A 23,951-nucleotide genomic window follows, 5' to 3' on the forward strand; every position below is an offset into this window, starting at 1 on the left:
TCTCATTTACAACAGACACAAATAAAATTAAATACCTAAGAATTAACCAAATAAGTGAAAGATCTCTACTATGAAAACTATAAAACACTGATGAAAGAAATTTAAAAAGACACAAAAATGGAAAGATATTCCATGTTCATGGATTGGAAAAATCAGTATTGTTAAAATGTCTGTATTCCCCAAAGCAATCTACAGATTCAATGCAATTGTGATAAAAATATCAAAGACATTCTTCACAGAGAAAAAAGAATCCTAAAATTTACATGGAACCACAAAAAAAGCTCAGAATAGCCAAAGCTATCTTGAGCAAAAAGAACAAAACTGGAAGAATCACATTAACCTGCCTTCAAATTATACCACAGAGCTATAGTAACCAAAACAGCATGGTACTGGCATACAAACAACAGAAACACAGACCGATACAACAGAACAGAGAACCCAGAAACAAACCCACATACCTACAATAAACTCATTTTCAACAAAGGTGCCAAGAACATACATTGGGGAAAAGAGAGTCTCTTCACAATAAATGGTGCTGGGATACCTGAATATCCGTATGCAGAAGAATGAAACTAGACCTCTATCTCTCACCATATACAAAAGTCAAATCAAAATGGATTAAAGACATAAATCTAAGACCTCATACTATGAAACTATTATATGAAAATAGTGGCGAAACTCTGCAGGACATTGGTCTGGGCAAAAATTTGAGTAATACCCCACAAGCACTGGCAACCAAAGCTAAAGTAGACAAATGGGATCACATCAAGTTAAAAAGCTTCTGCACAAGAAACAAACAACAAAGTGAAGAGATAACCCACAGAATGAGAGAAAATATGTGCAAACCATCCATCTGACAAGGGATTAATAACCAGCATATATAAAGAGTTCAAACAACTCTATAGAAAAAAATCTAATAATCTAATTTAAAAATGTGTAGAAGATCTGAATACACATTTCTCAAAAGATGACATACAAATGGCAAACAGGCATATAAAAGGTGCTCAACCTGATCACAGAAATGAAAATCAAAACTACAACAAGAAATCATCTCACCTCTGTTAAAATGGCACTTATCCCAAAGACAGGCAATAATAAACGCTGGCGAGGATGTGGAGAAAAGGGAACTCTCATACACTGCTGGTGAGAATGTAAATTAGTACAACCCCTCTGGAGAACAGTTTGGAAGTTGCTCAAAAAACTGAAAATAGAGCGAGAGCAACCATATGATCCAGCAATCCCACTGCTGGGTATACACAGAAAAGAAAGGACATCAGTGTATTAAAGGGGTATCTGCACACTCATGTTTGTTGCAGTACTGTTCACAACAACCAAGATTTGGAAGCAACCTAAGTGTCCATCAACAGATGAACGAATAAAGAAAATGTGGGGCCGGGCGTGGTGGCTCATGCCTGTAATCCCAGCACTTTGGGAGGCCGAGGCAGGCAGATCACGAGGTCAGGAGATCGAGACCATCCTGGCTAACACAGTGAAACCCTGTCTCTACTAAAAATACAAAAAATTAGCCGGGCAAGGTGGCAGGCGCCTGTGGTCCCAGCTACTCGGGAGGCTGAGGCAGGAGAATGGCATGAACCCCGGCGGGGTGGAACCTGCAGTGAGCTGAGATCGCACCATTGCACTCCAGCCTGGGCGACAGCGAGACTCTGTCTCAAAAAAAAAAAAAAAAAAAAGGTGGTACAGACACACAATGGAGTACTATTCAGACATAAAAAATAATGAGACCTTGTCATCTGCAACAATGTGGATGGAACTGGAGGTCATTATGTTAAGTGAAGCTAGCCAGGCACAGAAAGACAAACTTCGTACGTTCTCACTTACTTGTGGGAGCTAAAAATTAAAACAATTTAACTCATGGAGATAAAGTGTACAAGGATGGTTACCAGAGGCTATGAAAGGTAGTAGGGAATAGGGAAGATGGTTAATGGGTACAAAAAGTAGTTAGAATGAATGAATAAGATCTATTATTTAACAGCACAACAGGGTGACTACAGTCAATAATTTAATTATACATTTTAAAATAACTAAAAGAGTATAACTGGATTGTTTGTAACATAAAGGTTAAATGCTTGAGGGGATGGATACCCCACTTACCATGATGTGATTATTACATATTGCATGCCTATATCAAACTATTCCACGTATCCCATAAATATATACAACTACTATATACTCACAAAAACTAAAAATAAAATAAAAATAAAGGTGATAAATCCTGGAAAAATGCGGTAGAAAAATAATGATCTAGAAAGAAGTTTATGATATAGTAAATGAAAAAGGCAGAATATGCACGTGTACAAAATATTACTGAAAGGTTCACAGAATGTTGGTAGCGTGAAAAAATTATGAGTGATAGTTTTTTTTCTTTCGTTTACCTATACCATTGAACTTTATCAAAATAAGGTCTTTTGTATGAATTAAAAAACAAAACATAGAAAGTTTTGTTTATTTTTAAAAATAATTGCTTACCTTCAAAAAAGGAATGACTTCTTTCATAATTGCTTTAATTTGCCGGTCCAGCTGCTGAGTATCAATTCTAGGACATGGGATGGTAGAAACTTCACTTACAGGTTGTTGTGAACTATGATTTTCAATAAGGGGAGTTTCTAATTTTTAAAAAGAAAATACATTAGCATAACAAAGCCTATTATATATACAAATATGCCTTTATGTTGAAATTTGAAAAATATTAAATTTGATGATTTTATGCTAACATAATACAAAGAAACATGTTTGTAGTTTTAGCACCCCCAACAATTAAAATAAAGTAGTAATAAAACCACTATTAGATATCACATATTTAAATTTTTTACATAGAATTATTATTACTTCTAATCAATAAAAAATATACCTTCAAAATCTAATACCTGAAACCACAAAAATTCGAGAAGATAACATTGGAAAAACCCTTATAGACACTGGCTTAGGCAAAGACTTCATGACCAAGAACCCAAAAGCAAATGCAACAAAAACAAAGATAAACAGATGGAACTTAAACTAAAAAGTTTCTGCACAGCAAAAGAAATAATCATCTGAGTAAACAGACAACCCACAGAGTGTGAGGAAGTCTTTGTAAACTATGCATCTGACAAAGGACTAACACCCAGAATCTACAAAGAACTCAAACAAATCAGAAAAAAAACAAAAAAAATCCCATCAAAAAGTGGGCTAAGGCCAGGTATGGTGGTTCACAGTTGTAATCCCAGCACATTGGGAGGCTGAGGTGGGCAGATCACTTGAGACCAGGAGTTCAAGACCAGCCTGGACAATATGCTGAAATCCCATCTCTACTAAAAATACAAAACTTAGCTGGGCATGGTGGCACATGCCTATAATCCCTGCTACTCGGGAGGCTGAAGCATGAGAATCACTTGAGCCTGGCAGGCAGAGGATGCAGTGAGCTGAGATTGTGCCACTGCACTGCAGCCTGGGCAACAGAGCAAGACTGTGGTCCAATTAAAAAAAAAAAAATAAAAAGTAGTAGTAGTAGGCTAAGGATATAGACAATTCTCAAAAGAAGATATACAAATGGCCAAAAAACTTTTTGGTGATATTGAGTGAAAAAATGCTCAACATCACTAATTATCAGGAAAATGCAAATCAAAGCACAAACTACAATGTGATACCATACTACTCCTGCAAGAATGGCCATAACTTAAAAATCAAAAAATAATAGATGTTAGTGTGGATGTGGTAATAAGGGAACACTTTTACACTGCTGGTGGGCATGCAAAGTAGTACAACCATTATGGAAAACAGTATGAAGATTCCTTAAACAACTGAAAGTAGATCTACCATTTGATCCAGCAATCTCACTACTAGGTATCTGTCCAGAAGAAAAGAAGTCATTATATGAAAAAGATACTTGCACGTGCATGTTTATAGCAGCACAATCTGCAGTTGCAAAATATGGAACCAGCCCAAATGCCCATCAATCAACGAGCGGATAAAGAACATGTGGTGTATGTATATGTGTAGATAGATAGATTTATTTATTTATACACCACAGCATACTACTTAGCCATAAAAAAGAACAAAATAATGGCATTTGCAGCCATCTGGATAGAGTTGGAGACCATTAATCTAAGTGATGTAACTCAGGAATGGAAAACCAAACATTGCATGTTCTCACTCATAAGTGGTAGCTAAGCTATGAGGATGCAAAGGCATAAGCAGGATACAATGGACTTTGGGGTTTCAGGGGAAAGGGTGGGAAGGGGGTGAGGGATAAAAGAATACACACTAGGTACAGTGTATACTGCTCAGGTGATGGGTGCACCAAAAATCTCAGAAATCACCACTAAAGAACTTATTATGTAACCAAACACCACCTGTTCTCCAAAAACCTACTGAAAACAAAAATATATACCTTCTAAATTATTAACTGTAGTACTTGCACCAGCACCATCTCCACCCTCAATAATCCTGCAGATGCATCTCATATTTGAGTCACTTTCAGCCTCAGTCTTCATACGCTCATATTCTCTCATTCTGGCTAATGCCTGGTCTAAGTGAATCACGGTGTTACCTACATTTGGAACAAAAATATTTTTTGAGTATGTAAAAGTGAACTTTTTCATATATTCCTCAAAACGCATTAATAAATGTCCAAACAAAAGGAAGGAAAATTAGCTTTAACAAGTTCTACACACTATACTACTTGAGTACTTCATATACATTAACAAACTTATTTAATCCTTAAAATAATCCTATAAAGTAGATGACATTACTTTCATTTGCAGAAAACTTAAGTAACTTGCTCAAGGTTTCACAGACAGTTCAATGTAGGAACATGGATTTAAACTTAGTTATCAAACTCTGAAGCCCATATTTATTTCATTACATTTTGTTGTTTCATTTAAACAACACAAGTAAATTCCAAAATGTCATGCAAATTCTGATGAAAACAATGCAACCTAAAACAAGCAAATTAGGTAAGAAAAAGGCCTATCAATGAAATTTCCCAATTCTATGTCTTCAGACACAGCTACTGGTGCAGGGTTGTAAGAAAAAAAAAAATACCAGTAAATGAAAGAAAATACGTAGGAGTCAAAGTATTCTAGCAACTCAGAAAGGGATGGACAACCTGAGGGGAGAGGGTTGGCAGGCCACACAGCAATTTTTCTCTGTAATGGAATGAACTCAATACAGACCCAAATAAGCATTTATTTAGAGGTCAGCTAAGGCTCAGAGTCCTCAGTAATTACAATAAGCAAAAGGAAGACTTTTGTTTTGGCGAACAGTAGAAATGTAATGATAGGGCAAGGCTAAGCCCTTTTCTTTATAGTGGAAAAATACCTTCGAAATAATCTAAATCTTCTCTCCATCACGTGAACAAACACTAGAGTAACAGGACATTACATTATTTTATCAACTAAGCGCCCTGGATGGCAGAATGACTGAATTCTCAGGTTATCTTTTGATTGGCCACAGTCTAGAAACGTATCAAGTATCTATGTATTTTTCTTTTCCTTAAATTTCCAAGTCTAGGACTCAAGTTTTTTCTCCATTGCAGCCAGGCAACACTCTAAACCTCTTTTGTTTTATAGCTGATGGGAGAGGGAAAAAAAAAAAAACCCAAACCAAAAAAAAACAACCAAAACCATAGGCTATGCCTGAGAGTTACTTGAGGTTTTCACTACAGGTTATTTAAGAAATCTGACTGCTTAACTCAAATTACAAAGTTAACATTTTTATTAAAAATATGATTAGATGAGGCCTGAATTGTTCCCATGAATTAACTAGATGACCTTAAACGATAGCCTTTCCTTTAAGGAAAAGGAAATAAACATTTTCTGAACTCAAGCAAGTAAGTTCCATTATATTTTCACACGAACATAGGAAGGTAGATTAAGATTCCCATTTCCTTAGTACATGCAGAGTCAGAAATGTTGGATGATTTGCCCACAGGGTTAAGAGTCAGAAGATTGTTGATTTTAGACTGATAGATAATTAAGTCCACATTCTTTAAACCACACACACACTTGGCCTTTCTCGACTTGTTTCCTTATCAATGCCAATTCCAAGGCTGGACCAGATCAACTTAAAGTTGTTTCTAAGATTATAAAAAATTCTGCTTACCTAGATCATCTGTTGCAAAAGGCTCAAAATTTGATGATACAGACAGGACACTAGCATTATCAGCATCATTTTGCTCACTTATTTTATGTGTTTCTCTTTCAAAGTTCTTCTCAAAAGTTTCCTAAGTTACAGTAAAACAAACAAAAATCACTAATACTTCTTTTAAGAATTTCATATTAATGATCTAACAGAGGTAACTATTTACATAAAATTGTACACTTAAAAGATATTCGTAAGTTTCCTCAGTATTCTGTCCAAACAAGATGATAATATAACCAAAGTCATTAAACGCTGAATACAGAGTCGCACAGAATAGTAATGTAAGTAGCCTTGCAGAATATTTGTTATTATGTAGATAAACATACACAAAGACAGCTACTGATTAAATTCTAATTTGGCAAAGTTAACATTTTAAATTATTTTTGTACTCTCAGGGACATTCTCCTATCTCCAAATGCTAACAATGCCTAGTAGCTTACTCTATCTGGTTGCTTCACATCAGGAAAAAAAACATCACAACATTCTTTGCATTTCTTAAAAATAAACTTTATTGAAATATAATTTATATACAATGCACTCACTTTAAATGTACAGTTTGATGAGTTTTGACAAATGTATACACTCATGTAACCAGATTCCCTAAAGATAAAGACCATTTCCACTGGCCCAGGACGTTTCTTCACAACCCTCTACAGTCAATGTCTACCACACCCTACTCATGATTTCTACCACTGTGGATCAGTTCTGCTGGTTGTAGAACTTCATACGAATGGAACCAGCCAATATACACTCTTCATTGTCTGACTTCTTTCACTTAGTATGTTTCTGAAATGAATCCATGTTGTGTGTTTCAGAAGTTCATTATTTTTTAATGGCTGCATAGTATTCCACTGTATAGATATACCAGTTTGTTTATCCATTTATCTCTTGATGCTTCAGTTTGAGGCTATCATGACTAAAGAAGCTATGAACATTAATGTGCAAGTGTTTTTGTGTTGCATATTTTCATTTATCTTGGATGAAAACCTACAAGAGAAATTGATGGGTCACATGCCACGTTTATAAGAAACTGCCAAACTGCTTTCCAAGTGGTTGTGCAATTTTACATTCTCATAAGGACTGTGAGAGTTCCAACTGTTCCACATTCTCACCAACACTTCTTGTCAATCTTTTCATTTTAGCCATTCTTGATGTGAAGTGATATTTCCTGCGGCTTTAATTTGCATACTAGCCATTCATATATCTTCTTTCATTAAGTACCTGTTCAAATCTCTTGTCCAGTTTTTACTGAGTTGTCTTACAACTGAGTGGTAAGCTTTATACAGTCTATATATCAGAAAGTTGTCAGAGATATATACTGGGATTATTTTCCCATAACAGTATCTTTTGAAAAGCAGAAAATTCCTATTTTTGTCAAATCTAATTTATTAATTTTTTCTTTTATAGTTAGTGCTTTCTCTGTCCTAAGAAAACTCGGCCTATGTCAAGGTCAAAATTTTCTCCCATTTTCTTTTAAAAGTTTTAATAGTGTTGGCTTTTACAGGACTTTAGGTCATTTCAAATTAATTTTGTGTATAGTGTGATGGTGGTAGGGTGTCTCACTTATATTTTGATTATGACGTTTTACAGTTGTCTTCTTTCCCTTAACTATTGATCTTTTTAAAGTTTCCTATCTTCAATTATGAAATCAAAGATTTGTCCCTGATTAAAGGAAATTTAGACATTAAGGAACATATTTTAGAAATAGGGAAACCATTTTTTTACTCCTTCAAGTAAGACTTGAAGACAGATTGCTTTTACCATTTTATTATCATCAGGAGCAGGAGACACAAAGTGTGTTTTCTTCTTCCTAAACCTCAATGTCTCTACTCCATCCTCCTTGACTTACAACTCCCAGATACCCAGTTTCACTTTCATTTCTCTCTTTCCTGGGAAAGAGCAGTATCTCTTACACATCTGAATATACGTTTGTAAAAACTCCAAAAATGAAGCTCAAGAAGCACAGAAGCATCTAGAGAATGAGGCTCTAAATCTGTCCAATACAAAAAACACCACATGGCTATTTAAATAAAATTTAAAATTTAGTTCCTCAGTCACAATAGCTATACTTCAAGTACTTGCTAGCCACATGTAGCTAATGGCTACAACATTAGACAATGCCGACATAAAACAATTCTGTCACTATAGAAAGTTCTACTGGACACTGCTGCTTCAGATCTGTGAGTATCTACACTGGATATTGTGGTGCTGCTGATTAAATGGCATTAGTAAAGGGAAGATGTTGACCTTAATGCTGAATTTAAGTTTCAGAAGAAATATCGAAGAACTGATTTAGTTACTTAATTAAAAGTAATACTAAATACAATTACTATCCCAAGTCCTTACTTATCAAGTAGTACAGCATCTTTAAATTTCATTTAACTTTAAAACCTTCTTAGGTTAACTTTATCCTAAACTGTAGCTCAACTTTCAAAATGTGCTATCGATGGTGCAAACCAATGTGCTCCAATCTCTTAAAATAAATGGAAGTAATGCTGCCTGCATGAAACTTGGATAAAAGTGAAACCACTGGAATTAAGGATATAAAATTATTGAAAAATACGTCTAGGAATGGAGACTATTCATTCTCTCTCAAGTTATTTCAATGCCCGATAAACCTTAGTATAATTTAACATCATTTTTAATGTATTCAAGCAGATGACATTTCATTTCCCACAAAAAGGAATACACAATTTTCAATTAGTTGTAACAATCCAAAGGAGCAAACACTGACACTAAATTTACATTTCACATTGCAAAGTTAATTAAAACCATGTAGTTTTTAGACACAGGTTTATGTTATAGTACTAAAGGAGTCAGAGTCCAGTGGGAAAACATTTTAAACAGAAAAGATGAGCTGGGGAAGTATTTTAAACACAAGTAGAAGTTAAGGAGCAAAAATTGAGAAAAACTCAGAAAACTACTGTATCTGAAGAGGCAAGATAATCCTTTGAGAAAACACTGGCTTCAGAAAAAACTTAGTATTAACACTTCAATAAAAGGCAGAAGCAGTAACTTCCAACTCTCTACCTATAGCTGGTATTTGCTAATCAACTATGGAACTCTTACCCACGTATCTCTAGGTGCTAGAGTTGTCATAAAAAAGGAATGTATTTGCTATCCCACGACCACATGTAATATTTTACAATAAAATCAAGGCCTGAACCTTGAAATAGGTGATTCCCAAACACCTAGCACATTATCTCCTCAGTATACTAGCAGTTTTGTCACTGTTATTCAATCAACGATGTGCTAAGTGCTATTTAGAGGACACAGCTTACTGAATTTATACCATTCTCCTTAGCACTCTTCTCCATTTCCAGGTCCTTTTTACTCTATTCAAAATTTTCTCCATCAATTAGAATACATTGAATTACAATTTTTTTCCTGGAAGACTTTCTTTTGTCTAGGCTTTTTCTTTTTAAATCCAAAGACGTGATTTATCCTGTATTTATTCATTCAAGCATTTTTACTATAATCTGATTGCTGTCTGTTTTACTCAATGTCTTAAATAAATACAAGATACATTTGTAAATGTCTTTTAAGAATCAGCCCCTATATTGGGTAATAACAACATAAATATGGCTATCTCAGACCTCATAATCTAACATACATACATAATTTTTGGTGTTTGCTACCATATTTTCATTGCATATTGTATCTCGCCCTCAAAATAAAATAACACATTATACCCAGGTTTTAAAAAAAAGCTGAAAATCAAATATATTAGGTCTACCTACAATTTGACAATAACCTATTTAACTTTTATTTAGTGCATACTAAAATTATGTCTACAATTCACTAATCATTATCAGCTTACATCATCAGTAGTAGCAAGGCTCTCACTAGGAGTAAGTTCTGAGTTTGATGCTATCCAAGTACCAGAGTTTACTGACTTTACATTTTCTCCTTTTTCATGGCTCTCAGAAATATGTCTGGATACTATGTCCTAAATAAGAAAATAAGATCATCATTTATATAAAACATACATGCTTCATCATTCATTTATATTACAGATTCAAAAATAAAAGCAGATGGAAGGAAAAATGTACTGTTTCTATCCTCACAGGTTAAGCGTGAGGAAGTAGACAAAACACTGAAAAAGTACTCAAAAAAAGACTTTAATGCTACTTAAGCTATACAAAAATTTTAAATAAAATGTCAAGAAAACACAGAGAACAGATGAAAATTCATATGGTACATCCTTCGGTCTAAGACAGCAACCAGAGATAATCATGAAGAAGGTGATAACAGGGCAGGAAAAATTATGTTAGGTACCAGATACCTGCAATGCATATAAAGCCCTCTGTCTCAAGTAGTCTGTATTTAGTAGCTGAAGCTCATGGAAGAGTTCAATAAGAAAATGTGGACGAGATTCATTTTGAGAAATTAATGTAGCCACTTCAGAATAAATAGTATCTCGCAAAGCTTCAAACATGGAAAAATCACTCCCAGTTTCTGGAATACATAAAAGACCAGAAAGTTAATATTGATGAAGTACCTTCATGACAACTTTTATTAGCTAGTATCATTACTCTCAGCTTTAAATTATCTAAAAATTCTATTTTAGACAATTCTATTTCAGAGCTTTTAAAGTAGAAAAGAAGCTTAATATTACCAAGATAAATAAAATCTTAAGATACCAAGATATGCATTTTGTACTAAAAATAAAATTTTAATGAATAACATTACCTAGCATTACTAAGAACCATGTTTATTTCTGATCATATAAAATATAAAGAAAATATTATACATTTCATGGGAAAAATCAGTGAAAATCTTTCAACACTTAGAAATAAGCTAAGTGCTAATTTCTTTTTTGCTTTTGCTAATATGAACTTCATTACAGAAAAGGAAGTTTGTATATTTTGTTAATGTTAAAAAGAATAAACTGAATGCTGCCAATGAAAGCTACTAGATTAAGGTCTATCCAGTATAGTCTACTAATTATCAAATATACATCACACAGAAAAGTGCTGTGATGATGAGTAACCAAATTTGTAACCTAACATAATAGGTCAATTTCACCACTGTGTCTTATTTACATACTCAGTGTGTACTGGAGCAGGCAAGTGACCCAACTGAAGTTTTCAGTTTCACAGAATCTAGGCATCACTCTATTATTTAGCTACAATTCGGCTATATTTACTTGTTGATAAAACAAAATTATCACACTCAAATGTATACATTTAAAATGCTGAGTATCTTAATATATTGTGCTTTCAAATAAGTATACAAGATCATAAAAACTCATTTTTGTGAGAATGATAAGAAAATGCAAAAAGAATGTGCTCTAATAGAAAAATTTTCCACTACTTGGCTAATAATTTAATATCTTCAGGTCTCAATTTCCGCAAGCATAAAATAACAACATTACTAATATATTAATAGAAAAATATATTAATTATATATAACAATAAATATGCAACTTCCCTATTTTGCCTCAGTTACAGGTATAAAATCAAGTGATACACTAAAGTTCTCCTAGTAGTTTTAAAGTATGAACTATTACAAAAATGACACTTACTGTAGTAAGTAGGAACCAAAACTATCTCTGTAAGCAATCTCTACTAATGGGAAAAATCCAGGTAAAAAGAATTTGATATGCAAACTTTCATCTTATATACTATATTGCAGTTTAATCATACTTAATTTAAAAATTTCATTTCAAAGCTGTAACTATGTTTAATGACATATTTAATACCTCTGTATGTGATAAAATTATCATTCTAAATTGCATATCATTAAAAATTAAATTATTCTCAAATAACGAATATGCCGTTTAAACACTAGCTTCATTCCCCCACCACTTCTGCAGTCAAGAGGTGGAAAGTTTACGCCAGTTTCTCCTCCTGAACTGAAATTGATTAGCTTTGGCTGGAAAAATCCCTAATCTTAATCAAGTTTCTCTAATTCCATCTTGTTTTTATATCCTATTTTCAGAGTTCTTTCTTTTCAAAGTGCCACTGATATATTCAGCTTTGTCAGTTCTGGGTCCTTGTTTTATATCTTTAGAGTCCCTTAAGGGTTCCATTCAAACTGGCTTTTACTTTTCATTCATGTAAAGCTGCAAGAGGAGTTAAAAAAAAATTTACAACTATAAATCATAAAGAACCACATTTAATGAGAATACTTATATTAGAGATACTAAAATAGTATTTGGGAATCTTTGTAACTTCCATGATCTTTATTTATCACGTCTTTGCATGTAATCATTGTTTTGTTTGATGACTTATTTTTCTAAGATGTTGGCTAAAAAGGAAAGATAAACTATAAAAGTAACTATATTTCTAGTTCTAAGAAATACTAATGCTTTGAAGAAGTACAAAATAACCTCAAATCAAGTACTAAACTGTAAAAAAGGTTTCTATTACCCTTATGAATGTGTTAGGTTACATACACTAACAGAATATGAAAACAAAAGCAGCCAATTTTACCAAGAATTATAAATGAATGGGTTCAGAATTTTATGAATATAAATTATCTTTTACAATAGTCACATAACATATACACTCTAAGCTAAATTTAAAAAAGAAAAAAATCAGAACAATAAAACTTCTAGGACCAATGGGAAAAAATTAACAAAAACTGGACACCAAAACTATGCAGATTGTTACCTGGCGCTTCATTGCATGCATTTCTGTTAGACTGCTGTAGTATTCTCCTAGCATGTGCTGTAGGAAAGGGCAGACATAAGGATGAACATAAAATGTGTATGAGTAGTAAAGACAGGGTCTATAACATGAATAAGTGAATGAAAAAAAGAAATAAGCAAATTTCTTTAAAATTGTTTGCCTGAACTAAGGCTTATGCTCTACTTAAAAATAATCTCAAGAAAAAAAATCTCAAAAGGTTTGCTATAAACGTATATTAAGGCGACTGATGATGACTATCATAATAAACTTCTACCATTCATTTTTAGAAGCATACACATCAAGGTGAACCTCCCACAACACCCACGGGAGAAGAGGACTGCGTAACTTAATACTAGCAGTCATATTATGCTGTACTCTAATAATCATGTTATGAGTAGAGTTACAAAAAGTAACATGCCTTACATGCTATAAAGAATTTTAGGGTAATGATTAAAACTAAAAATAAATCTTTTCAGGGCTGGGCGTGGTGGCTCATGCCTGCAATCCCAGCACTTTGGGAGGCCAAGGCAGGCGGATCACGAGGTCAGGAGATTGAGACCATCCTGGCTAACATATTGAAACCCTGTCTCTATTAAAAATACAAAAAATTAGCCGGGCGTGGTGGCGGGCGCCTGTAGTCCCAGCTACTCAGAAGGCTGAGGCAGGAGAATCGCTTGAACCCGGGAGGCAGAGGTTGCAGTGGGCTAAGGTCACACCACTGCACTCCAGCCTGGGTGACAGAGCGAGACTGTCTCAAAAATTTTTTTTTAAATCTTTTCAGAATGTAAATATGTAAACTTGTGTATATTTATATATTCAAACATTTTTTAATTCACCGAAATTCAATCATTATATTTCACTAAGTAATAGTAATAGGGCCTGAAGTATTATGTCCAATTATTATTTAAGTAATTGATACTCAGTTTATTAAGACTTTCAGTTTAGTGTCCTTCTTCGACCTCTACCCGACTGTTTATTTTTTAAAGTTATCACTATTTGGCAGAGAGTAAAAGGAGATGAAAATTATTAAATTTTAGTAAAATTCTGGGTTCAGGAGAATAGGATTGATATTTTTGCAGAAAGGAACACAGACTTAACAGAAGCACAGCTTCTAAGTTCAGCTTTACCATTTCCTAGCAAAGTGGACTTGAGAAATTCATTTCAAAATGCAAACAAATGTGATGTTTCTTTTCTGATTACAAAATGATAAATGCTCATTATGAGTTTGAAGATGATAAAACCACTATTAACATTTTGATGCATTTTTTTCCAGCCTTTTTGCATTCAAATTTTTCTTTATACATAGTTGAAATCATACTGTTGAGACAACACTAAGTCTTAATTTCTTTTTTTTTTTTTCCCTTTGGTTTTCTTAGGATGGATTACTACAAGTACAATTACTGGATTAAGGGCATGACTTCTGAAGCTTTCCAGAAAAGTACCAGTTTATATTACTGGGCCTTTATGAGTACTGAAAAAAAAAACAAAAAAAAAGTTCCCTCTTTGACCATGTTTCCTCTGAAAAATGGAAATAAAACCAACTCAGCATTATGAGGCTCAAATGAGATTTGTTGGTAATCTGAAAATAATGGAGCATGGTACAAAAGATAGCTGCTATTATCATTTTTAAGCAAAAAATGCATGCATTTTATACTAATGTCAATGAAAGCTACTAGATTAAGGTCTATCCACTATAGTCTAATGTCATGTTATTGCCTCTCTCTCTCCATATTTCTTTGAGATATTCTTTACAAGTTAGGAAACTACTGGTGCTTATTTAAGTATTATCTGCTGCTAAGGGACTCAAAAAAGTGACAAACAGGGAACTACTATAATAATGTGATTGAGGCAACAAAATAGGTTTACACAAGCTACAAGGAAAACAGGAGAAAGGGGAAACTATCCCAGTTTGGATCAGAATGGAGTTCCAGAATTAAAATTGTATTAAGAGTCCAGCAGAGAAATGAACTTCCAAAAAAGGCAGAAAGGACTTGAGATAGAAAAACAGCTACCAAGGTAAGAAAGAATGTGATAGCTATACAAAAACTTCAGTTCAGTGCCACAGAAAGAAAAAAGTTCAAGGCAGAGTGTGTTGAGAAATGAGTCTGGAGAGGCAGGAAGGAACCAAATCCCTGATGGCCATGTACGTTCCATGAAGGCATTCAGACTTTATCCTGTAGGCACAGTGGGCCAAAGGACTGAAGCAGGGGATGACATGATTTCATATCTAATTCGTAATCAGATAAGATTTTCAGAACTTGAAATGAGGAGTTCCACAATTGTAACTATCCTTTGCTTGTTTAGAATTTTATTAAAATGTGTCCAAAACTATTAAATAGTAAAACAAAAAATATTTTCAGTTTTTATTTCTCAATATCAAGGAATGTGTACTATAATTTCCACTATAAAATCTTCCACATGATAGATATGTGTGAAACACCAATTTTAAAACCTGCTTTATTATAGCTTTTCAAATCTAAGCTGAAAACCTCCTTATATTAATGCAAACCAAAAAAGAACATACCTGAAGATATTTCTGTAGACCTATTACATTTTATTATTTTTTCCAGTTGCTCATGATTCTTTCTGCTGAATACTTTTGCTTGAACAGGCTCTTCAGTCTGGGCTGAATGTCTGTTCCTACTTTTGCAAGGTTCACATGTGCTAGACATACTGGCACTTTCATACCCTTGAGTAAAAAAAGTGACAACTGTTATCAGTTGCAACTAACTCAAACTAAAAGGGAAATCGGTTTCCATTGTGCAACAGTACAGGTAACTCAATTTAGAATGCTAGGAAGGCCTGGTATAAATAGGATACAAAACAGTAAATATGTCTTGGAGGTATCTTTGCAATACCCTTTAGAAGTATGAGCTAACAGTAATAAATCTAACCTTCACTGTTCTTTGATACTCATCTCAATGAGTATATTCCAATTCAAAGTATATGGCAGACCTTTCATGACCCCAAATCTCTACTAGAATTCCAAGTTAGCAATTTTTAATATTAGGAAACATAAGAATCACATCCAATATATACAAATATCCATTATAGAGGGAGAGTAGTCAAATACGTTTGCCTTTCTTATTGTTATCTTTTACGTGACGTGACTTGGTTTAAAAGGTCTTACCCACTGATCATATGTTCTACAAAATTTTCAAGTTTTTAAAATATTTTGGTATATACGCAACGTAGAAATTCCATTTTTTTTGTTGTTGTTGTTCCATGTGGATAGGTGGCTATACCTACCCTCTTTGCACTGAATTAAAATATACATCGGTCAATATATTAAATTCCAATATTTGGGGTTTTATTTTTGGACATTTTATGTGTTCAACTTAGCTATTCCAATGCCATTTTCATTCATTTAGAAACACAAGTTATACAGTATGATCAAACATCTGCTAAGGCAAGTACCACTAGCTTCACTTTTTTCTTGACTCTTCTTGGGCATCTGTCCTTCCACATAAGCTTTGTTATTTTTTTTTCAATTTTAAAAACAATCTCTGGGGACTCAAAATGGAATCAAATTAAAAGAATGTATTAATCTGAGGAGAACTGGTATTTAACAATCTTACGCATTTCCATCTTTTCCATCTTAAGAACATGGTTATGTTTTTATTTGTTCAATCTTTCTGATGTTCTTCAAAAATACTTTATAGCTTTTTACAGACCTAGTACTTTCCTTGTTAAATTTGTTCCTTACATTTCACCATCCCCCACTCAAACATTTTGAGTACTATGAGAAGAGCATTCCTCTCCACTTTCATGCTACTGGATATTACAATAGGGAAAAATATTCACACACTTATTCCATAACCAACCACTTTAACAGTTTACCTTGTAACTCTAGGAGCTACTTTCCAGTATCTCTTGGGCTTTCTTAGTATACAAAAATGCCACTAGAAAAAACAAATAAAATTTGTTTCCTTCCTTTCCCAATATTTATTACCATTATAATTCCAATTATTTGACATAATGCTTCCCAAATAATGGTAAATAATGATGGTGGGACAAGAGGAATCCCTGTTTAGTTCCTAATTGAGATGGAAATATCTCTGGAGTACTTGCATTTACAATGGTGTACACTGGCTAACAGTCTTTATTACATTTAAATAACTGCGTTTTTTTTTTTTTCCTTTTCTTTTGAGACTGAGTCTCATTCTGCTGCCCAGGCTCAAGTACAGTGACACAGTCTTGGCTCATTGCAACCACCAACTACCGGGCTCAAGCAATCCACCTGCCTCACCCTCCCAAAGTGCTGTGATTACAGGCATAACTGCCTTCTTATACCCATTTTACTTCACATTCTCATGAGAACAGCTTCAAATTTTATCTAATCTGCTATGATTATTTGTCCCTTTGATAAATTATTTTGACAGATTTCCTGGTAACAAATCATCATTACGTGTCTGAAATAAACTCTAGTGTTGATAGTCTAGAATTCTTTTGATACAATGGCAGATTCAGTTTGCTAATATTTTATTTTTACTTTTGAATTTATATTACTGAGACTGATCTACCGTTTTCTTTATTAAACTGTTCTCTCTCTTCTTTATCTTCCCCTGTATAAAGTCTCTATTCTGATTCATAGGTTGTTTCTTTAGTTTTCCTCAGATAGGATAAACTAGTATCTAGGGTCCTTTGGCTGAGTACAAGGTTCCTGAGTTGCAGTTCTTTGTCAACTGTGTAGCGTCATTCCACTTTTTTCTACTTCTGCTTGTGTGGTAAGGAAGACTGCCTGGTGTCGGTTTGCTTCTTTTTCTTTGTATGCAACTTGGTCTTTCATGTGGAAGCTTAGAGGATTTTTACTTTTTCCTTGGAATTCAGGGATTTTACCAGACTCTGCACAGGTGTTTGTGTGTTTCCCTCACTTCTCTCCTGGCTAGACAACAGTCAGCTGTTCTCATCTGCACTCTCAAGTCTTTCTTCATCCCATCTATTATTTAGTTATTGCTTGTCCACCTGCTTTTTTTTTTCTCTTTTAGAACTTCTTGTAAGCCTCTAATCGTCTTGATTTTATCTGTTAGTACTTTCGTTCCACTTAATGACATAATTCTTCCCCTTGATTTTCTAGGCCAGTAATTTGGAACTTAATAGCACGTGTCCTCTTTTTCAAATAATCTAAACATTAAAACTTAGAGTCATTTTTCTTCTAGCTCTAAAGAATTTGTTGTAACTCAATCTGCTTATGTGCCCTTATTATTTTGTTCAAGGGTATTTGTTCAATATTTTGTTCAATAATTCTATTTTCACTAGGTTTTGCCTGTTTCAGTGGTCTACTTCTGTTTTCTCCCTGGTAACTAGGTCCCTTTTATATGTACTGTTATATTCATTGGCCTAGTCATGACTCACCTTCTCTTAAAGCTGGACCCAAATGCTGGATAGCTTTAATGATGGCAAGATGAGGGTGCATGGAAGTCTCATTCCTGTGGTCAAGCAACATTTTTGCTAGCAAGTTGTCAGTCCCTCATCAAGACAATGAGAGGAACCTTCTCTACTGCTTAGTCTCTTCAGCTGCAAAGACTAACGCTGTCCCATGTACAGGGTTAAAGAAGACTGCCACCTACTTACTCAATAACCTTTCTGCCAACTAGTAGCTTGCAGTAGCAATACATTGCTACTCTTGGGGGTAAGGGGAAGAGTCAATAATAGGAGGAATTGCAAGGATCTCCTCCAACATAGCTTTCTCCAAGAATCATGGAGATCTGACCATGCTCCTGACACTCTAGTAAAAAGCCAGCAGACCCTAAAGCCTTGCCTGCATCTTCCAGATCACTGCAGGTCTACTAATAACAAATAATTTCCCCAAATATTGTCAATTTATTATCTGTGATATCCCATCTATATTCGACCCTCCCTATTTCCAAGGCCATTATATAAGACTTCATCATCTCAAATTTAGGTTCCAGGTTTTTTCACTGGTCTCTCAGACTAAAGTTTAGCCTCTTGCCACCCAGTCTGCATGAAATTTACTGAAAAGAGAGACTTCTTGATTATTATTGATCTTAATGTAAAACCAGCAATAAAGGGTATGAGTGCCAAAAGTAATACGTAAAATGACATGACTGGTAGTACTGTTGCTCATTTAATAACATACAATGATCTAAAGAAAAAGATTTTAAGTATGTTATTCTAACATGAACATTTATATAAGTGAAATTAAACATTTAAACGCTGTTACTGTATCACATGAAAAGTGCTGAATAAATTTTAATCAAAATTAAAATACAGGTAATGTGGCATATACAAAATTCTCAGTGGGGAGTCCCAATAGGTACTTTAAAAAGGAATACATACAGTCATCCTCCAAAATAGCTGAAACTGTGAAGGGAAGTAGGCTATAATTATTAAGATGCTATGAAAAGGGAAAAAAAAAACTATGGTTTTATATATGAGTCCCAAATTAAAAACATCAAAGGCTAGATTTCCAAAGTTAGGGTACTAATGTGTGACTGATGAGAGATAAGGATGTCATCTCCTATGCCACTTCACCACTCTTTCCCTTTCTCATTGTTTTTCTCAGCATGAGGGGGTGACATTAGTAGAAGAAACAGTACTTCTACTTGGGCCTCCACTGAAGGGAAACAGATCAGCCAAGGCACTCTGGAGACCTTGCACATGTCCAAAGAGTGCAGAGAGGTTAAGGTCTGAATCACAGTGCAAGCTGTCTTGGCAGAAGGCCATGGAATCATCCTGGAACACGGACAAGAGAGGCTTTTGAGAAGTTGCTATATGGATGGACATTTTCCACTCACCTCTCTCTCGCCCCAGGATGCTTCTGTCAGGAGAGTTTCCCATCTCGTCTCAGGTTCTAATGAAACATGAGACCTTTCTTCCTCACCCTTGTAGGGTACATTTGCAGATTGAACAGGCTTAGCTGCAGTATAACAATGATTCCTCAGCAACAGGGTGTCCCACCATTCAAGGGACAATCGTTAGCCAGCCCCTTTTATTTCGGTGTCACTCTTTCCAAGTGTGAGACAAGGGGCACAGAGAAATGGCACCTTGCACTACTTTTTTCTCTGCCTAAGAAATTAGTAACTGCCTAAATTCAAAAAGCTTACTGGCTGTTTACCAGCCAAATCTGTCAGGCCTTGCCTTGCCTAATGTTTCACATCCATTTCATGTCCATCTTCATTAGTGAGCAACAGGAAAGGGAGGAAGGAAGAAATGAAAAGATTCAAGGACACTAAGAATCCAGAAGGCAGTACCTTAACAGTTCCATCCAATTTTCCAAGAAAAGAGTGAAGAAAATCTAGGCTCCTACTCTCTAATAATATCAGAAGAGTACAGGGTAACCAAATTATAGGTCTGATAACAGAAAAATTCAGTAAGGCAGGAAATCACCTTCAACTCATATGCTCTAAGTCTGAACTCAAGTTTACAACATGATTATTACATAATTTATATATTCTTACCTCATATGCAATATCTATTTTCACATATAAAGACCTTCTAAGGAATAAAACACGTTACCATCATGAGAAACAAAGTTATGTGAGATTTACCAAGCTACTTCTTTAAGAATGTCAACATGCAAAAAAACACATATATATTTGGATGGGTCTAGTAAGTATGGGACAGTATAACTGGCTATACCGTATCTCTCAAGACAGCAATGTAATTCCCACTATGCAGAAATGTCTGTCACATCCGTTCCCAATTCCTCTCATCCTGCTTGTTCCGCACTCTATACTTTTCTTATTGTAGTAACAATTTGAAAGGCTTTCTAAACTTTTCCCCACCCACCTCTATTTACCACTTCCTTTAAGATACAATAAAAATCGGCCCGGCGTAGTGGCTCACACTTGTAATTTCAGCACTTTGGGAGGCCGAGGGGGGTGAATCACCTGAGGTTGGGAGTTCAAGACCAGCCTGATCAACATGGAGAAACCCCGTCTCTACTAAAAATACAAAATTAGCACGGTGTGGTGGCGCATGCCTGTAATCCCAACTACTCGGGAGGATGAGGTAGGAGAATTGCTTGAACCCAAGAGGTGGAGGTTAAAGATATGGTAAAAATCCTTTTTTCTAACAAATCTTGACCATTCTTATAGCACAAAAGGAACAAAAAACACATAAACCAGTGGTCTAGTTCAGTACTTTTCAGACTTTCATGTACATATCTTCATATCAAAAATCTTGCTAAAATGCATACTGAAGAAAAACACATACTGATTTAGTTGACATAAGGTGAGGCCCAAAAGCACCCATTTCTAATAATCTCCCAGATGATGTAATGTTGCTTGTCCACAGTTTAGATTTTGAGTAACAAGGATTGAGCTAATTTGATTCTACCCCATATTACTTTGGCTCTGCTATGTATAGTTTGATTCTGCTATCAAGCCTTTTATTTGTGTTTGTGTGCCTTAAAGTGGGGCACTCACTGACAGGTGGTCTTGAATGCTTGTTGAGCAAATGTGACCGTTATGTTTCCAGTAGGTATTTTTATACTTCAATATGAAGGAAAAGAGCACAAAGATCAGAATGTCAATCTTTGTCTTGAAGTTAAAAGGCTGAATTATTTATGTGGAAAAGTAATTCCCCAGAATAAAGGGGTTTCAGAAAAAATTAAAACATACCAATATTTCTAGGGTTAGGTGGTCATAGCCATAAATTAGCTAAGGTTCCTCTAAAATCTGCTACTTGAAGTGTAGTCCAAAGACCGATATTGGCAACACAAGAGAGTCTGTTAGGAAAGCAGACTCTCAAGTCCCATCCAAGCCAAATGAATCAGAATCGGCACTTAAACTGTATTCCTAAGGAGATTCGTGTGAAACTCAAGTTTAAGAAGTACTGACCTATCAGATTCAAATTAACTATTTGAATGAGACAGTGCTGAAATTTAAAATGTCAGCTTTGCTTCATTTATTTATATGACAAAGAGCATCTTTGTGAGGGCAAAGCACTAGGAAATAGAAAGTTCTGAGTTGCCTAACAGCCCTGTCTCAAAATGGCCATTATCTATTAAAATCTTCTCTGGTAGCACCAACAGTAATCTTGGAAAAGCACAGTAACTTTCTGAATAGCTTCAGATTACCAATTAATTTACTAAATAAACCAGCTTCTCCTAAACCTTTATAACCAGAAAATTACTTCAAGGCTGATAATGTGTATGCTAAGAAAAATGTCACTCCTTTCACTCCTGTTCAAATTTGCTTTTTAAACCATCTGTCAGATTCTTCACATGGGGTTCAAGGTAGGAGCCAAGGACTTCAAGGATAGATGAATTACTGAAATTTTAAAAAATGTGCCAACATTCTCTTATATCTGTGGTTTTCATTAGATTTTTCTAAGGTTTCATTATCCAAAAGTGATTAAGATGAAGGTTGCCAAAGTTTACAAGTGTATTTTTTTACTACAGGATTTCTCAAGGCCTTTACTATACTTGCATGTGTTGTGAACTTCCAAGAAAGGGAGTTAGCAGTGTGCACTGCATTTCAAACTTTCCTGATTATAAGTCTAGAATACTATGTTCTTAAACACCAATTTTTTTATTTTTTTCAGACTGAGTCTTGCTCTGTCACCCAGGCTGGGAGTACAGTGGCATGATATTGGCTCACTGCAACCTCTGCCTCCCAGGTTCAAGCGATTCTTGTGTCTCAGCCTCCTTAGTAGCTGGATTACAGGCATGCCCACCACATCTGGCTAATTTTCATGTTTTTAGTAGAGATGGGGTTTCACCATGTTGGCCAGGCTAGTCTCAAACTCCTGCTCTCAGGTGATCCACCTGCCTCAGCCTCCCAAAGTGCTGGGATTACAGGCACGAGCCACCGCACCTAGCCTTAAGCACAAAATACTATCTCCTTAAACTCAGAACAACCTTTCAAGGCCATAGCCCATCCTTTGCAAACATAAAAAGAATATCCTTCAGCTGTAACAATGCAGATTTTAGCTAATGAAACTATTTTTAACCTAGTACTACACTTCAGTAAATAATTCAAAAATCACAGAAAACCTATTTTTGTAAGAGGTATCACTAACACCATAAAGAAAACTTAAAAAAATTTTTTTAAAGAACTTTAATATGACACTCAATGGCAAGATTGAGTAAAATATGAGTTTACTTCCAGAAGGACTTAAGCCAGCCTGTTTAAAACTGGTTTATCTATATGATATTCAAAAACTGCAATGTATTTAGAAGCCCACTATTCTTTAAATGAATCAATCAAGAATCCATCTAAAAGTCATGACCAAAGAGTTTGATGCAGGATCCGATACAATAGCAAAAGAAAAAAAATAGTAAACGTGGGCATTTTGGCAATTTTTCAATAACCTACAAAATTTAAGCTTTAAGAAGTACACAAAATAAATGCCATGTTTTACAACATTAATCCAGAAAATTTAACCCTATTTCAAATACTATTTTGTAAAAAAAAAATTTTATATATATATATATATATATAAAGGTAACTAAAATGACTGTTCAACTAAGTCTAGAACAGCACCTGCACATGTAGCCTTACTGAAACTATATATATGTCAACATGTCAAAGTAAGATTACCAACATTTACAATGATCAACATTCAACAAATTTCAACACTTACTGATGTTTTTAACTCTGCTTTTCAGCTGAGTAGAATTCCTCTTCTTACTTTTTGACTTCGGAGTTTTATCTTTAGATGCCAGGCTGGCCTGTGCAGATGCTTTTCTTGTCTTGAATGTTTTAGTCACTGTTGTTGGATCTACTGGATCAGGCATACTGCTAAAGCTTTCCAGCGATTCTTCATCAAACTGGCGCCCTCTTCCGTTTGTATCTAATTGATTTTTGCGGTTACTATTTGTAGATTTTTCTACAGACACTGCAAATCCAGTCTTGATAAATGGTTTCTCTATTTCAACTTCTTGTTCATATAACCATGGCCTACTGCTTTCCACCTCCTCTTCAGGCAGTTTTTTATTCCTTACCAATGAAAACAAGTTTTTATAAGTTAACAATTACAGATTATTTACAAAAACTCCAAATATACTGAATTTATAGTCTACTCTTGAGTAGATTTAGGTGAATAAAATTGTCAACAGGCTATAAAAATGTTTTCACAAAAATACACATTAAATATGGAAATATCACATAAGCTAAGGTACTACATTAGTTTTAATTCTGGACCCATCTCACTAAACCACTTTTAGTGGCGAAAGTTCCTATCAAAGATCTAGCATTTGTAATGGAAAAC

At 34.6% G+C, this 23,951-nt stretch overlaps 1 protein-coding gene across 49 annotated transcripts in view; it reads right to left on the bottom strand.

The window, feature by feature from the left end:
- The window catches only part of PCM1 (pericentriolar material 1), a 106,819-nt gene that overhangs the window by 32,874 nt on the left and 49,994 nt on the right, over positions 1–23,951 (bottom strand). For 15 of the 49 annotated variants that reach the window (XM_063612931.1, XM_055286863.2, XM_063612993.1 and 12 more), the window contains 7 exons: positions 23,325–23,680; positions 15,298–15,462; positions 10,424–10,596; positions 9,959–10,087; positions 6,100–6,220; positions 4,388–4,546; positions 2,488–2,624 (listed from right to left, as the gene is read on the bottom strand). In XM_063612931.1, coding sequence (XP_063469001.1) covers positions 2,488–2,624; positions 4,388–4,546; positions 6,100–6,220; positions 9,959–10,087; positions 10,424–10,596; positions 15,298–15,462; positions 23,325–23,680 — 1,240 coding nt within the window. Of the gene's footprint in view, positions 1–2,487; positions 2,625–4,387; positions 4,547–6,099; positions 6,221–6,620; positions 7,126–9,958; positions 10,088–10,423; positions 10,597–12,755; positions 12,813–15,297; positions 15,463–23,324; positions 23,681–23,951 lie in introns of those variants that run through there. The other 34 variants (XR_010114481.1, XR_008659039.2, XM_055286821.2 and 31 more) reach the window with 5 other exon arrangements.

This window comes from Symphalangus syndactylus, chromosome 1, assembly GCF_028878055.3.
Source record: "Symphalangus syndactylus isolate Jambi chromosome 1, NHGRI_mSymSyn1-v2.1_pri, whole genome shotgun sequence".
NCBI classification, from domain to species: domain Eukaryota; kingdom Metazoa; phylum Chordata; class Mammalia; order Primates; family Hylobatidae; genus Symphalangus; species Symphalangus syndactylus.